General features: G+C 41.7%; 1 protein-coding gene across 3 annotated transcripts in view; it reads right to left on the bottom strand.

The window, feature by feature from the left end:
- The window catches only part of LOC149239530 (uncharacterized), a 285621-nt gene extending 272116 nt beyond the window's left edge, over nucleotides 1-13505 (bottom strand). The window contains exon 1 of one of the 3 annotated variants that reach the window (XM_089373448.1): nucleotides 12958-13505. In XM_089373448.1, coding sequence (XP_089229574.1) covers nucleotides 12958-13068 — 111 coding nt within the window. In that variant the 5' untranslated portion in view covers nucleotides 13069-13505. The remainder of the gene's footprint in view (nucleotides 1-12957) is intronic. The other 2 variants (XM_089373449.1, XM_089373450.1) reach the window with 2 other exon arrangements.
- Nucleotides 13506-14641: the final 1136 nt, after the last annotated feature.

The raw sequence follows: 14641 nt of genomic DNA, 5'->3' as shown, positions 1-14641 counted from the left end.
GGTCCTTCTTTCGTTTCTCCTGCTTTCCCTCAGATGCTAGGGCAGCATCCTCCTCCTTGATTCTAATTCCCTTGTCGTTGTTTTCCACCTTGCTCAGCCTTCTGATCTCTTCTTGGCGAAGAGTCGCCCACATTTCCTCCCAATCTAGAAGGGTCGCCCTACCCAGTATGCTCTGGACAAACACCTCCCAGTCTTCAGAGACTGCATTCAAGGTTGTTCTCACCATCAATTCTTGATCCGGCGTGGCCCCTATGGAAGTCAGCTGATCCTAGATCTCCTTCAATCGACCGAGGAAGGTGTCGATCTGCTCCCCTTTCTGCATCTGGTATGACTGCCGCTGATTTTCAAGTAGCATCCTTCTCTACACAGAAGTGTGCTAGTACAATTTCTTTAGGACCTCCCACATCTCATTTGCCATGTCCTTTTCGGCAATATGTGGTACTACATGGTATTTGACCCCGTCAAGGATGATGCTCTTGGCCCTTGCCATTGCCTCCTCGTACTTGTTGTTCTCATCTGGGTCAACTGGGATCGGTATCGTCCTTAAGACAAAGTGCTTGACACGATTTCTATCTAGAACGGACAAGATTCTGGCCTTCCAAACTACGAAGTTTGACGCTTCGTCCAGTCTGTCCTGGTCTCTTACCCCATTCACTACCATCTCGCTTCTCCTCTACTTCCCTCCTGGAAGTTCTTAGTGTGACTCCCTTTGAGCCTCGATTTCCCTCCTGGAAACCCTTCTGCCAACGTCGAGATGCCCCCACTGCGATTGTTAGTGTAGCTACACCAATGATCCGGATTTCATGGCTAGAAATCCTCGGTAGCAACTCCCTCCTCCTTGGTCTTGCCCTGTTAGGTACTGTTCTGACTACAATACCACACTAGCTTCACTCTGCAGTTTACCCACAGCCTCCTAAGCCCCAGCATACTGAAGTTTAGAGCTTCTAGGCTCTGCGCAATCTCGACACCAGCAAAATCCGCACCTCCTGGCCATGGGCGTCAATCCTTCCTGACTAAGAAAGATGACTGGGCACTACGTAGGTCGACTCTGCTCCCCTCTACCACTGCGTTGATCCTCTTCCCGGCTCAAACTTGATGACACAGGCACTGCGTCACCCCTTCCTTGCTGCTTCTCTGCTAGGAACAACTTCTGTCACTCGAGACAGTTGTTTTCTGTTGTTGTTGCTCTACTCAGCTGATGTCCTCAGTTCTCTTGTGATCTACAACCATCCTCTGATACCATGTTGGAATTTCTAAGTCTAACTGTTAGAAACACTTCATGTACTTTTCTGATTTATTTTTGCCTACTTGTTCTAATTAATTAACATGTTATTTACCATGTAAATACTGAAAATAAATACAAGTACATGCTCAACACATTACAGATCATCAACTGAAGTAAACAAAACAAGCACATAAGTGACACTGTTGTTTTTGGACCAATGTCCCCGGAAAAACCCAATGCGAGAAAACTGGTGCAACTATCTGAGGGTTTTATTATTATTCAGTTTCTTAATACAATCTGGGTGCCAAAACCGGCTCACCCAACAGAGAATAATCTCGGCAATAGTACCTCTCAGTCGAAGACAGATGTTCCGGCTGAAAACCTGGATAAACACTCCGACAGCTCCTAGCTCTAATCTGCCCCACGAAAACCCCAGCGTCTGCCTCTAGGGACTACGTCAGCCCAATAACCCCTGCATCAACCCAATAACCCTTGCGTCAACCTCTGGAGGCACTGCGGCAACCCTTAGAGCCTCTACATCACCCACGCTGGCTCTCTGAGGCACTGCACAGCTCCTTGCTGCATCTGCGTGAACCCTGGCTGGCTCTACGTTCCTCTCTCCCGACTTCTGCGCTGATCCTTCTAATACTATCTCTGCCTTTCTGCTTCTGTATCCACTACCCCTCAGCTGCAAATTTGATCACTCTTTTGACTTCCTCAGCAAACCCTGCCCCAGAAAATCGAAATCTTGATCAACTCGGTGTGTTCTCCAAGTGACCCTCAAGCCTCCTTTTATACTTTTCTCGTTGACAATTCAACGACCAAGATTAAGTCCCTAATCAACGACTAAGATTAATTCTGGTTTGATCCATGACTTTTGGATCATTCTAACACAGTTTTATATTAATACACATTAATATTTTATTTTTCTTAAGTTTAGACTTAGGGACTCCATTAAAAATATTAATTATTTTAATATCTCTCAAATTGTTTAGAATCTGCCCAAACCATTTCTGGGTATTGGAGATCTCATGTGCCTTAGCCTCTCCACCAAGTTTCAAGGCTAGAGCACATCTGATGCTGCCCCAAATCAACACAGAAAAGTAAACAACAAAAGAAAAAATGGAATTCGAACTCATCTAGGAGCAATTACAAAGAGCAAGGAGCTCGACTTCATGGAATATTTCCCACAGACAGAGAACAGCATAGGAAGAGGAGGAACAACTAGGAAAGTTGCAAAGGAGAAGAGAAGAGAATACAATGAATTGAATTTGGTTGGCAAGATTGGTATACAGATGGTTTCTCCTTAGTGAGGAGCAATGCCTCTGGAGTCCCTATAAAGCCAGAGGGTGGAGATGGGCTTTCTCTAGATTCCCTTAGTGGTGTGGATGGAGGATTGTATCCTTGGATTCTTGGAGGGAGGGACTCTGAAACCTTCTTGTTGTTGGATGTACAGTGGGTTTTGGATTCCCCTAAGTGGGTGGAACCACTGTGTTTTTATTTAAAGGGAGGAGATTTACCCTCTGGATTCCCTGTGTTTTATTTGACTACTGAGTGGTTGGTGGGTGGAGGAAGGAGATCTTTTGGAGTCCCTGTTTCAGTTGGTTGTTGATGCTTTGATCCATGAAGCAAGCCCCTCAGTCTCTGGAATCTGGCTCGGGGTTGACAACTGCAAGTGAGCTTGGCTGCAGCTATCTACAGGTGGATGGAGAGTCCTTGTTCTAGACCCAGTTGCCCAAATCTTACAAGATAAGTGTCCTTGTGTATTTACAATGCCAACGAATATGTGTTGCATTTTTGCGATTGAAATAATGTTTATATGTGCAATGAACATGTATGTTGCATTTCTAACTCAAACTGGTGTTGCAGAGCAAGGTTTATTGCCACATTCTGTCCTTATGATTCTGAATGGTATCATGTGCAAAGTCTTTACATAATAATCAAGATCATGTTGCATTTTTGGTTGAAATGGTGTGTTTATGGAATACATGAATATATCTCTGATATGACAGAATGAATAACATACACAGTAAAGCCTTGAAGGCATTAAAAAGGGTCCATAAGGATCTGAAACAAACCATGACAGTATTCAACACAAGAATCTCTTTTATTTATGAATAATGGTTACAATGGAGATGCCTGGTTGACAGGGTCTGTATACATATGTTGGCTATAAGCCTTTTACAATTTACAAGGCATTGTGTTAATGTTAAGGATCATTTCCTCTCTTAACCATAATAACCCTTGATTCCGCAGTAGAGGCTACTCCAGCCTTCCATTTTTAGCAGTCATGGAGGTCTTTGACAAGCTCCATAGGGTAGCTAGCAAAGGCGCTGCAAGCTATAGGGCCACCAGGAACCATTGGGGGTTCCTTGACATGTGGTAGGGGAGGTGGAAGTCCCTCAGTAATTCACTACCTGTCCATAGCAAAGGGCGACCGAAATTTTTCCAACACCGACATGTGTGGAATTTCCTATCCAAGAACGGGGAACACCGAGGGGTCGGGAACTCGTTGGAGTGGCTGTGTCACAAGCTCAAGAGGATAGCACCAGTGGGTGCTTAACAGGCCATGGTGGCCATGGAAAAATGTTGGCATAGGTCTAGTCGGTCGCACACCAATCACAGCCAAGCCATGGATGAATCCATGTTCAAAGGGTTAATTTATGCTCAGAGCATGTTGCGGCAAGATCAAGCGGGTCTTAGTTTATAAGTTTATTCGGATAAGTCTATAAGACAAGTCAGATTGGAAAACCTAGACGTGGCAGCCATAGATTGGCTGTCGAGATTTTTGCCATATTGCTATTGGCCGAAGGGAAGGTGACGTGTTCGAAGTCTCTAGCCCAGAAGTTTAGTTTGCACCACAAAGGGGGTTGGAAGGGATAACATCAACTGGGATGCACTAGCATCCAAGCTAGCCCAACAGTTACGCCATTCGCTGAGAGGTGGGCCACTTAACAAGTTGACCTAGCGGGCTAATTCCCAGTCGTTCATGAGGATACGTGAGGAAAGGGCGTTGGGATGACAGGGCATCAACCCAGCTAGGCCTCCAACTTGGAAGTGGATGGATGTCCCACTAGCTAGGAGTTGGGCCCTCATAATAGTTTCCACATGTCCCAAAGGCCTTGTCCTAGAGGTGCAAGGGGAGCACCCATGGGAAGCGCTGGGGTGAAGGGATCGGGATGACGTGTTCTGGTGGTCCCTGCTACCGCTCAAACTAGCAGGGGTCCTAAAGGGGGATCCTTGAAGGTCAACTACTAGGCTAAGGGCAACAAATGGAGCAATAGCCCACTGTCACCTTCGCTAAGGCTCCCTGCTCTTTACGAACTCACCGAAGGGAGGAGACCCGATATGATGAGGATCACTAAATGGATAGACCAATGATAGGGTGAGGGGTGATCCTAGAAGCCTATTTACAAGAGAGGCTCATATATGTGGCTTGCTTTCTTTGGAAGCAAGGTTTAAAGCTCTCAAGAAAGGGCTTAAGGGGAATTTCAAGGTTTAGGTTTAAGTTATGTATCTTATAATTGAGGTTCCTAAGCCTTGGAATTCTTGTGAAAGCTTGGATTCCTAGTGATCTTTGAAGAATTAACCTTGATAGTGCATGGGACCACAAGGGACCAAGTGGACCCGTGGTTTGGCCAAGGGGATAGGATTTAGCAATGAATGATATGCTTGACCTAATTAAGGAGGGGAAAGAGATCAAAGAATGAATTTTCAATGAAAGGCAATGCAAGGATCCTAGTGAGGTTTCTAGCCTAAGGGAAATCAAGGGAACGAATAGGTCTTCCAGCTAGGGCTTGTGATATCTCAAGATCCCACCATCGGAATCTCATGAAATTCAGAGGGCTTCTTGAGGACACACCAACGCAGTTGTGGACCAAAAATCTAAGTATTTGGATGGATAGCTCGTGAGATAATTGATGCCCTAGGTGACCCAAAGGATTAGACCTGGAGAAGAGGAAAGGGGAGAAGGAAAATAGGTTTAAGGTGATCACCTTTGGGTGGACCGGTGTGTAATCCTTTGGGGAGATTGGATTCAGGTAGAATTGGATGGATAGCTCGTGAGATAATTGATGCCCTAGGTGACCCAAAGGATTAGACCTAGAGAAGAGGAAAGGGGAGAAGGAAAATAGGTTTAAGGTGATCACCTTTGGGTGGACCGGTGCCTAATCCTTTGGGGAGATTGGAGTCAGGTAGAATTATGACTATGGACCTTTGAATTTTCTAAGTCAAGGAGGCCTCAAAGACAACTTCGCTTGGCACTAGGGCAGCAGCAAAGGCAGCCTCAAGGACTTTATGCTTCATTTTGCAAGGTAAATAGTTTGTCAAGATGAATTTTAGTAATGAAACATCCCTAATAAACATTCATTCATTATACATGGCCCATACATGAAGCATTCACTATCCAGAAACAAAATTTCCACAACTTTGCATAAGAGATGTAGCAAATAATAGTATAGCGAAATCCTAGCAATAATGAATGTGACAAAATTAGAAAGAAAAAATAATATTAAAATGTACTTACATGTATAAGAATATATCCAACCATCCAAAAACTTGCCATCAAGAAGCTCCAAGACATATGAAAATTATCCAAACATCAAAATTCATTCCATGCTCCAAAAATTCGTCCTCCAAGAAGGATAGCGAAAATCTCTAAAGAGATACTAGTTCCAAATCCAAGTGATGATGAGAAATGAACTCTCATCATTTGTATTTATACACTCCTAATGAGTTTGATTTAGCTACTTGAGCCTACATTAGCCCCTAAAATAAAAATAATGTGCAAATAACTAACTTTTGGTGACAAGCCCACCAAACTAGCTCATAAACAAAATAATAAGCCTCTCAAGAGGTCGAATGATCAATAATACATGTCGTTGGGCCCTCTAAGAAGCCTGATGAAGTCCATAAGTGACATAATGATGAATAGGACTCCCAAAAGTAATGGACAAGGGATTGGCCCCTTGCTCTCCATATAATAAACCTGTAGTGCTCCCAATGGGTGTGAGGGCACACAAGTGACCTCATGGGTCTCCAAGTAAGTCGAAGATGCTTGTAGACCATCTGTAAGGGCTCAGATGATGGTGTGAGTGATACCACATTAATATACAAGTCCTGGGTCATCTACCAAGTGCATGGTACAATTGTGGGGCTGGCTGGGCAAAGGTGAACCAAGGTGCATCTTCCTTGTCCAATAGGTGAATCTCAAGCAACTTCTGAACATCCCTAGGGATCCATGGAGTGTTGTCTACTGCTGTGAAGACCCGTGGCTCTCAACACACACCCTACATGTGCCAATGTAACCCTCTGGAGGGATAGGACCCCGTATAGGGAGGCTAAACCCAAAATGGAGACCACCTGCAATCCTGCATAAAATCCAATGCATCCCCTAGCCTTCCAGTACAGCAAGTCATCAAGGAAATCGAGTAAAAGAGCTTACTAAACCACAGAAAACAGGTGGGCACTTCATAATGGCATGCGCTTCCATAGTGGGCTCTGGCATGTGCTAATGTCTCCGAGCTCCAAATGGGGTTAACCAAGTATCCTATTAGGTGGTTTCTACTTCTAAACGGGATAGTATGTCCAAGGTACATCCTTTAGAGGGTGGTGGCATGTGATAAATATATGAATGGAGTAGGGGATGAAAAGGGGCAGCCCCAGGCCACATGCTGGGGTACAAGGGTAGCTAATAAAAGGGAAGCCCACACTTGGGTATATAATGTATAGAAGGGAGCAATAATGGTACATGAGGATTTTTCCAACCTTCTTTATATGCCTTTTGCCTTTTATGATTTTTCTTTAATTCACTGCTTGGGGCTCAAGCGATAAGAGCATGATGTGTGAGATATAGCAACGGATAACCCCTTTAAGGTAGGGCGGTTCATTGTCCACCAGGGGTTGGGACAATCATGGGTTCCTAAATGATAAAGGAGACTCATCTAGGGCCTGTAGGAACAAGGGTGATGGCCATGATGATGGGGTAGAGCTCATGTATTGGATTTTGCCCACATGCTAAATGTGTTTGTCCCAGGCATTTTTTGCATTTTGTGGTACATTTTCCTGTTGAATGTGGCCAATCATACTTTTACTTTTCTTTTCAGCTGCATCAACCTATGGGGCATCATTCCAAGCCCGACCCAAGGTGTGGGCAAGGGGAAGGGAAAGGCTAGCCCTATGTGGACCCTGTGGAGGAATGTGGACCCAGGTGGGAGAAATAATGCATTGGGTTATAATGAGTGGAAGGGGGTTGATATATATGGATGAGGGAGTAGAACCACGCAACCAAAATTAGGTTTTCCCATGTAGCACCATCCCTAAATCCCAAGGGTCGGTAAAAGAGATCCCGCGAGACTAGGATCCAAGGTTAACATCCAAAAGAGGTCTAGGGGACAAGAGCACAAACCTAGCCCACTCTTTCCACCGAATCACCACATTAATCCATGCCCAGAAGTGTCCATGATAAGCAAACTACAATACTCAATTACCAAATTACAAGACATACCTTTGGGTTCAGGAGGCCCACCTTCAAACATACGATCATGACAGATGGGTGAGGGACCACATAACTGGCTCAGGTGGTGGAGAAATGGCACAACGAGCTAGTTGGTGGCTGCAAAGGGTTGTTGGCTGCCAGCTAAGGACCATCTTAGAGAAAAAATTTCGCCTAGGGATATCACCCACAAAATGGTGGGTAACAATTCCCACCAAGAGGTATAAGGGAATGCAATGGAGGAAAGAGTCGGGACCAAGGCATCGAGATGACGTGTCCCGAAGGGTCCCGCCCTGTTGGTTAAAGAGTGGAGCTTAACGAAAGCGTCAGGATGACATGGCGCTACAACCACGTGGGCTAATCGGAAGCTGCAGTCTACAACGAGGTGGCCCATAGCCTCCACCTGTCCCGAAGGTCCCATCCCGAACATGCATGAAGGGTAGCCAAAAGAGTGCTAGGGTAAAAGCGTCGAGATGATGTGGCGGTCGGAGACAAGGGGGCCCTCTTAATGTCATGAGGTCGTCAATAGAAACCGTAAGCGGGTTTGGAAACTGGAAACTACCTATTTTGAGAGGTGCCTTGGCAATTTAGGGGTATGGCTTAACCCTATCGGAATGGTCATGGGTCGTAGATCTGACAATCGGTGGTTTGCACTTACCGCTCATTTCGGGGGGGGGTCACCCCTTCCTATATTTTGTGCAGAGATCTGCCCAAAAAGTGCAGAGTATTTATGTGAATCGAGTGGGGTCGTGGATCGACGGCGGAGCATCACCACTAGTGATCTGACGGTGTGCGCGCCCCCCCGGGGTGATGTCGGGGGGAAAGGGACCCCCCACGCACACCATTGATCTAATTTTATGATCGACAACAGGGATTGCATCACACCCCCCCTCCTTATGGCATCGGCGTGGGGTTGACCCCCCGCGCAAGCTGTAGATCTACCACAGCAAATCTTGATTGTTGGATTAGCTAGTTGATGGTGGGGTCTGCTAGATCGAGGCCTCATGGTAGAGTTCTATTGGTTCCATGGACTGGGAATGGTAGGACCCATAGAACGCTGGTGACGTGGCCATTGGCAATAGGCTCCGGTGATGTAATGTAAGGCCTAGGGTCCAGCGTCGACCACGTGATTGGGTGTTGGTTGATTTATATATATATATTGGTTGGTATTATATGAACTTTGGTCGTCGAGACTACGACAAGAGGCCAGATAAATAAATGATTATAAATAGATAAATAAACAAATGTATAAATGATTGTGGAAGGAGTAAAGGATTTAAGAGACAAAAAAATGTAATCCCATCTCTCTAACTGCTACAAGAGGAATTGGGTTAGAGATGACATTCATTCCACTAGGAGAGTAAGGTGGGGTGTTTGGTTACAATCATGCAACCCTTGAAAGCTTTCCACCATCAACTATAGAACCTTTCTTAAAATGTCATCATTATAGGGGGGAACAAGAGCAGTTATCCTTGTGATCTCACTAAGGCAAGAAGCAATTTCAAGTCTTACCTCCTTACAAGGGTGTTCCATAAACTTGTGCTAGATCAAGGAAAGCATTGATGGCTTCAAGGCCCAACTCAATATCCTCCAATCAGATTGCTCTACCTTGGTCAAACATGTGTCTAACTTTCCTAATCTAGAGAGGACATCCCCTATCTTCATAAACTTCAAATGTGACCCCAGTACAAACAACCAATTTCTTGCTTCCTTTTCTTTTTGTAGGTCCCTTAGTTGTTGGTGTTGAAGAGCAGCATGGACTCCTTTTGAGAAGGGTTTGCTTGTGTACATTTTTACAAACATATTACACATAGATAATGCAAAATTACAAACTACAATTTCCCTTAGCAAGATTACCCAATAAAGGCCAAGAAAGCTCTTCGAACATTTAACATTATTTACCCATAGCACAAGAAAACACCAAATAACTCAACCATTTATTTATTACTATTAATCATGATCAACAATTTACATGCTAATTCTTGGTTGCAAGATACAAGGGTTTGGAACTTGGAACTATAGTTTGATGCGAGTTGTATCCTCCTGGGTCACCTAGAATACTCCAAAATTTTGTTTTCACAGTGAACTCGACCTAGAACTAAAGACGAGTTGAAATAACACGAGCTTCACAAATGGAGATGCATTGCAACAAGGAACTCAACCCTCACAGGGTATTTAACCCACGAAATTATCTTTGGCTCGACCCTACTCAAAATCCTGCACAAAACTCATGGCTAGGGTTTATGCCACAAATTTCCGCTAAATCAGCCCTGGGTTTCTTGCCCTCAATTTTGACCTACTCTTTTTTTGTCCAAGACTCCACTGCAACCAAGAAAGGGTTCGGCACCTGATGAGTAGCTCAACATTCATACTTTCTCCATATAAAATTCAACCCTTCAATTACACAGTTTCAACCTCTCCAAAGCTACTCGAACTATTGGTACAAACTCAGTTCTTTTGATTAATTTTTTAGCTGCCTATAGGACTCAATCGTGGCCCTAATGGCTCGTTCTTCTGCCTAGGTATAAAATGAAATTTCAGCTCTCGTAATTTCAACAACGCGGCCCTCTACATCATAGAAGAAGTGGTGGCGATCTGTTTCTCCCCAATCGAGCCATTCTAGATTTGTGTGTACAGTTAAGAATTGTCCCCTCTCGAAAGGCTGAAGACTAAGGAATTGTCAAAGACTTGGGCTAGTTGAAGGGTCTGATTATAGTAGGACGATTCCATGGTATTTTTAATTACTCCCGCATGGAATACATCTCCATAATAGTGCAAGACAATATGAATGGTTTGATTGTCTAAGCAGTCAGTAGATCCAATGCCACATTTTCTTAAGGGATATCGGATGCTTGAATTTCCTTTGCCCACAATATTCAATCTTCCTGGTTGAACTCAAACCACAAGAGGAAATTAATTTAGCTTAGGGTAAATGCTCTTGGCTTCTCCAAGGAACTCAAGCCCCTGCAATGGGACTCAACTTCACCTCAACACAACAAACAATTTGGTCTTGTCTTCCTAAATTCAAACCAAACAACTCAGCTTGCCACAAAAATGAAATCATGCTAGGGTTTTCAGTGTGACCCTCAACACTTGTATAGAAACTCATCCCATGACAACCAAAGATTATTTGGACTCCTTGCACTAGGGTTTCGACTTGAAACAAAGTTTCACGTTCACTTGGCAAAGATGATAAGCCTCTTGCGCTAAACCCCTCAAGCTAGTTGGAAAACTAGCTCTAATACCACTTTAATATTCCTTTGTAATTATTTTATAAATTTCGATCATTTTTCTCTTCTGATTTCTTCAGAAATTTTCCACAAAAAAATATTTTTGCTAACCAAAATAAATCAACCAGAGGCAGAGATATGTAGCAATAAACTCAACCAGTTATTTTATTGATCATATCAAGAAAGTACATGCTTGACAACCTTTTCTAAATGCCAAAATTGATTTACTAGAAACCTGGTTGATGGTGATGTGAGCTTCTGCAAAATTTCGGACTCCTAGAGACTATTGCAATTTGATCTTCCTTGCTTCATTAAATACCAATGGAGAACCTGAAGTGGTTCTCCCTCTTGACTAGCTAGGGTGGGTGTTTCACCATCGAAACTAGTTTTACTATAATATCCCTAGGGAGGATAGTTTCACCCCCAAAGAAGATCTACACTAGGGTTACCAACCCCCATACAAAGCTCAATGAGCCCACAAAATCAATTAACCAAATCATCCACACATCCCCACAGATGAGCTCTTGCTTCTCTTTTTATTATGATGGCTTATCAAAATACCATGGTCAATACCATGGGTTGTCCGAAATTCGAATACCACGGGTCATCATTTTTCTTAGTAAAGTGACTTTATAATATTCTCTTTTCTTAGTCACTTTTAATTAATTCCCTCATAGTCTGCAATTTAATTTTAATTTGTGGCCTAGGCTACTGAGATGCTCTTTGTTCCCAATGCCCAGAAAAAGGGACAATACAGCACCCCACTCTGGGGAACGCATCCCCATGGAACACTGCATTTTAGAGATGCTTGGCACTATATTTGAGCAGTCAGATTGTATATTTTGTGGAAACTTCATTGTGAAGTTTTCAGTGGTACTTTGTTCTCTATCTCTCTTTTGGAGAGTGTCTTTTTGATGAGTTAGATGTCCAGTTTAAAGCTAGGAGCACTCTCCTTGGAAGAGATTCAAAACGTTGTTCGTTTGAAGTGCAGTCTGACCTAAAGACTTTTTCCTTGTCCTTCAGGTAAACTCGCACCAGTTTGTATATCATTGTTGTACTATAATTTCTGTAAATATAAAAAGCATTTAACCAAAAAGTTAAAAAAGAAAAAGAGAAAATAAAAAAACTTGTCTAAATAACAAACCCAAAGAACAGGCACGAGTTGGAAGTCATGTTCCATTGTCCACTGTAGATAATAACTGGGAAAGAATTTCCACGGGTGCTGTCGCTTGCCTACCAAAAATAACAAAGCAAAATGACCAAATACTTGCAGAATATAGTGGATAAGTAAAATTCATTCCCATGGCATGAACTATAAAAGCAAGTGATTTCACTAACATCAGTATCTCTCAATCATTCTCTAAAGACAACTTGCAAAAATACATTACCAGGTAAAGAGAATATTCTGGGAAGGACCTTCTCAAAATTCTAGGCAGTCAACCAAATTTCAACAATGGAAATCAGCCAGAGACAGATTGACAAATAGAGAGAATAAAATAAATTATGGACAGCAGTAAGATCCTTAGCTGCAAAACAGTCCTTCCCAGAAGAACTACTGTAAAAGCAAAAACAAAAAGAATTAGTTTTGTGCACTATCTTTTAACATAAACTCCAACCTTTTTGGCCAGGGTGGGGTCAATCACCTGGTATATGTGTCTTGGAGATTCTTAGGTAATTAAGAAAGGCTGCAAGCATCAGAACATTGGGTATCAAACCTGGGCCAGTTGAAGTAAACTGAAACAACAAGGCCCGCAGCACTATTTTGCATATTTGGGACCTCAAGAGTAAAGTCACAGAGCAACCCAACAGCATGAAACGGACCACTTGGCATGAAATTGTGTCTGGGAATTAAACCTTGGTAGGGACAGCAAACACCCAGCTTTACCAACTAACCAAGAGACAGCAAAGTTATTTATGGACTCATGCAAGGTTGCACAATTTATTTACCACACAAATAGCATTCTTAGTAGCTCACAGACTTTTGAAATAGGCGTAAGAAGACAACCAACCTCTTGAGCACAAGCATCCTCGGCGTCAACAGATGTCGAAGTTCCTTCATCATCATCAAGATCAGAATTATGGTTCTGTACATGTTCCTGGCCAATATCTACCACCTCCATCTTCACCCACACCAAGTTTAGTTATGTTTATGGATCCAATGAAACCTTAGATCAGCGTTTATTCGTCCAGCCTCCCCAAATCTAAGAATCTCCACCGTTACATACGACCATTAATTTGCTCTTGTCCCGCAGCAAAAATATACTGAAAAATATCAACCTCAAAGCTATTACTGACTATAGTAAACTCTGCACCAATAGTACCAATTCTCCACTGACAGATATCAACCTCAAAGCAATTACTGACAATAGTGAACCCTGCAGCAATGGTATCAACTCCCCATTGACAAATGTCAACCTGAAAGCAAGTACTGAGCACAGTGAACCCTGCAGCAATACTATCAACTCCCCATTCACAAATATCAACCTGAAAGCAATTACTGAGCACAGTGAATTCTTATATAATCCCTTCCACGTAAAACAAAACCACAAGAAATTGAAACCCTTTAAATTTCACATGGGCAATTTGTTGATTAGTAAGCCTAACCCTTTGGTAAGGCTAAGTACTGTTATCACCTCAGCAGGTCATTTCGTACATTTAAAACCAGATACAAGTCTTGCACCATCATTTACCATTTAGAACGTGAGCTGTCACATTCACGGTGTAACTATTTATACAAAAAGATTGTCTGTGAACTAATAAATTAAAATCAAAGTTGAATCAAATACTTTTAAAAATAAAAACAAGCACAGTGCTTATTTTTATCTGATTAAATTATATTAGTGCACAAAGAATCATAAACATTATTTTGTGGAATGAATAATGTAAACAATGATAGTGCTGGCGTCAATAATTTGAATTGTCGGCAATTATTTAAAGTAAATTTGGACGTCCCATTTTTAAAAAATAAAAAACAACTTGGATTTTGATGGGAAAAAGGCAAAACCAGTCAAGTTGCATATTGCACAGTAAAATATTATGTTAGGGTATTCATATGTTATAATAAAAATTTAATTAGATATTATAACTAAATAAAATAATAAGGAATGGATTATATTTTTTAATTGTATTTTAAATAATTGGGGATTTGTAATCCGATATGATAATTCTAAATAAAATAATAAGGAATAGGTTATATTTTTTATTGTATTTTAAATAAGCTAAGACTACATACTAGGGATATTTTTTTCTTGTCAGAAAAAGAAAAAGGCTAAGACAATATACTAAGGGTATTTTTTATAATAGCTTTAGTATGTTAAAATAATAATAATAATAATAATAAAAAGAAAAAGAAAAAAGTCAAGACTAATTAATATTTAAAAATTGAAAATAAGTAATATATGATAATTTTTTTGAAATAATTTTTTACATATTTAAAAAGTCAACTTTGGACATGTATATGACAATCTTTTTTGTCGATGTCTATTTTATTGTACATTGTTTCATGTTGTTGGTTGTATGAAATTTAAGTTCTAGAATACGTTACTAACTTTGAGGTTATTATGCAAAAAAATAAGTTAAATTTGGACATCTCATTTTTTAAAAATAAAAAAATAACTTGGAATTTGATGGGAAAAAGGTAAAACCAGTGAAATTGCATATTGCACAGTAAAACATTATGTTAAGGTATTCCTA

This window comes from Pinus tabuliformis, chromosome 8, assembly GCF_031772625.1.
Source record: "Pinus tabuliformis cultivar Carrire ecotype Pingquan chromosome 8, CPIR1, whole genome shotgun sequence".
NCBI lineage: Eukaryota > Viridiplantae > Streptophyta > Pinopsida > Pinales > Pinaceae > Pinus > Pinus tabuliformis.
Note: the sequence above shows the minus strand (reverse complement) of the source record. Positions and strands in the feature narration are given on the sequence as shown.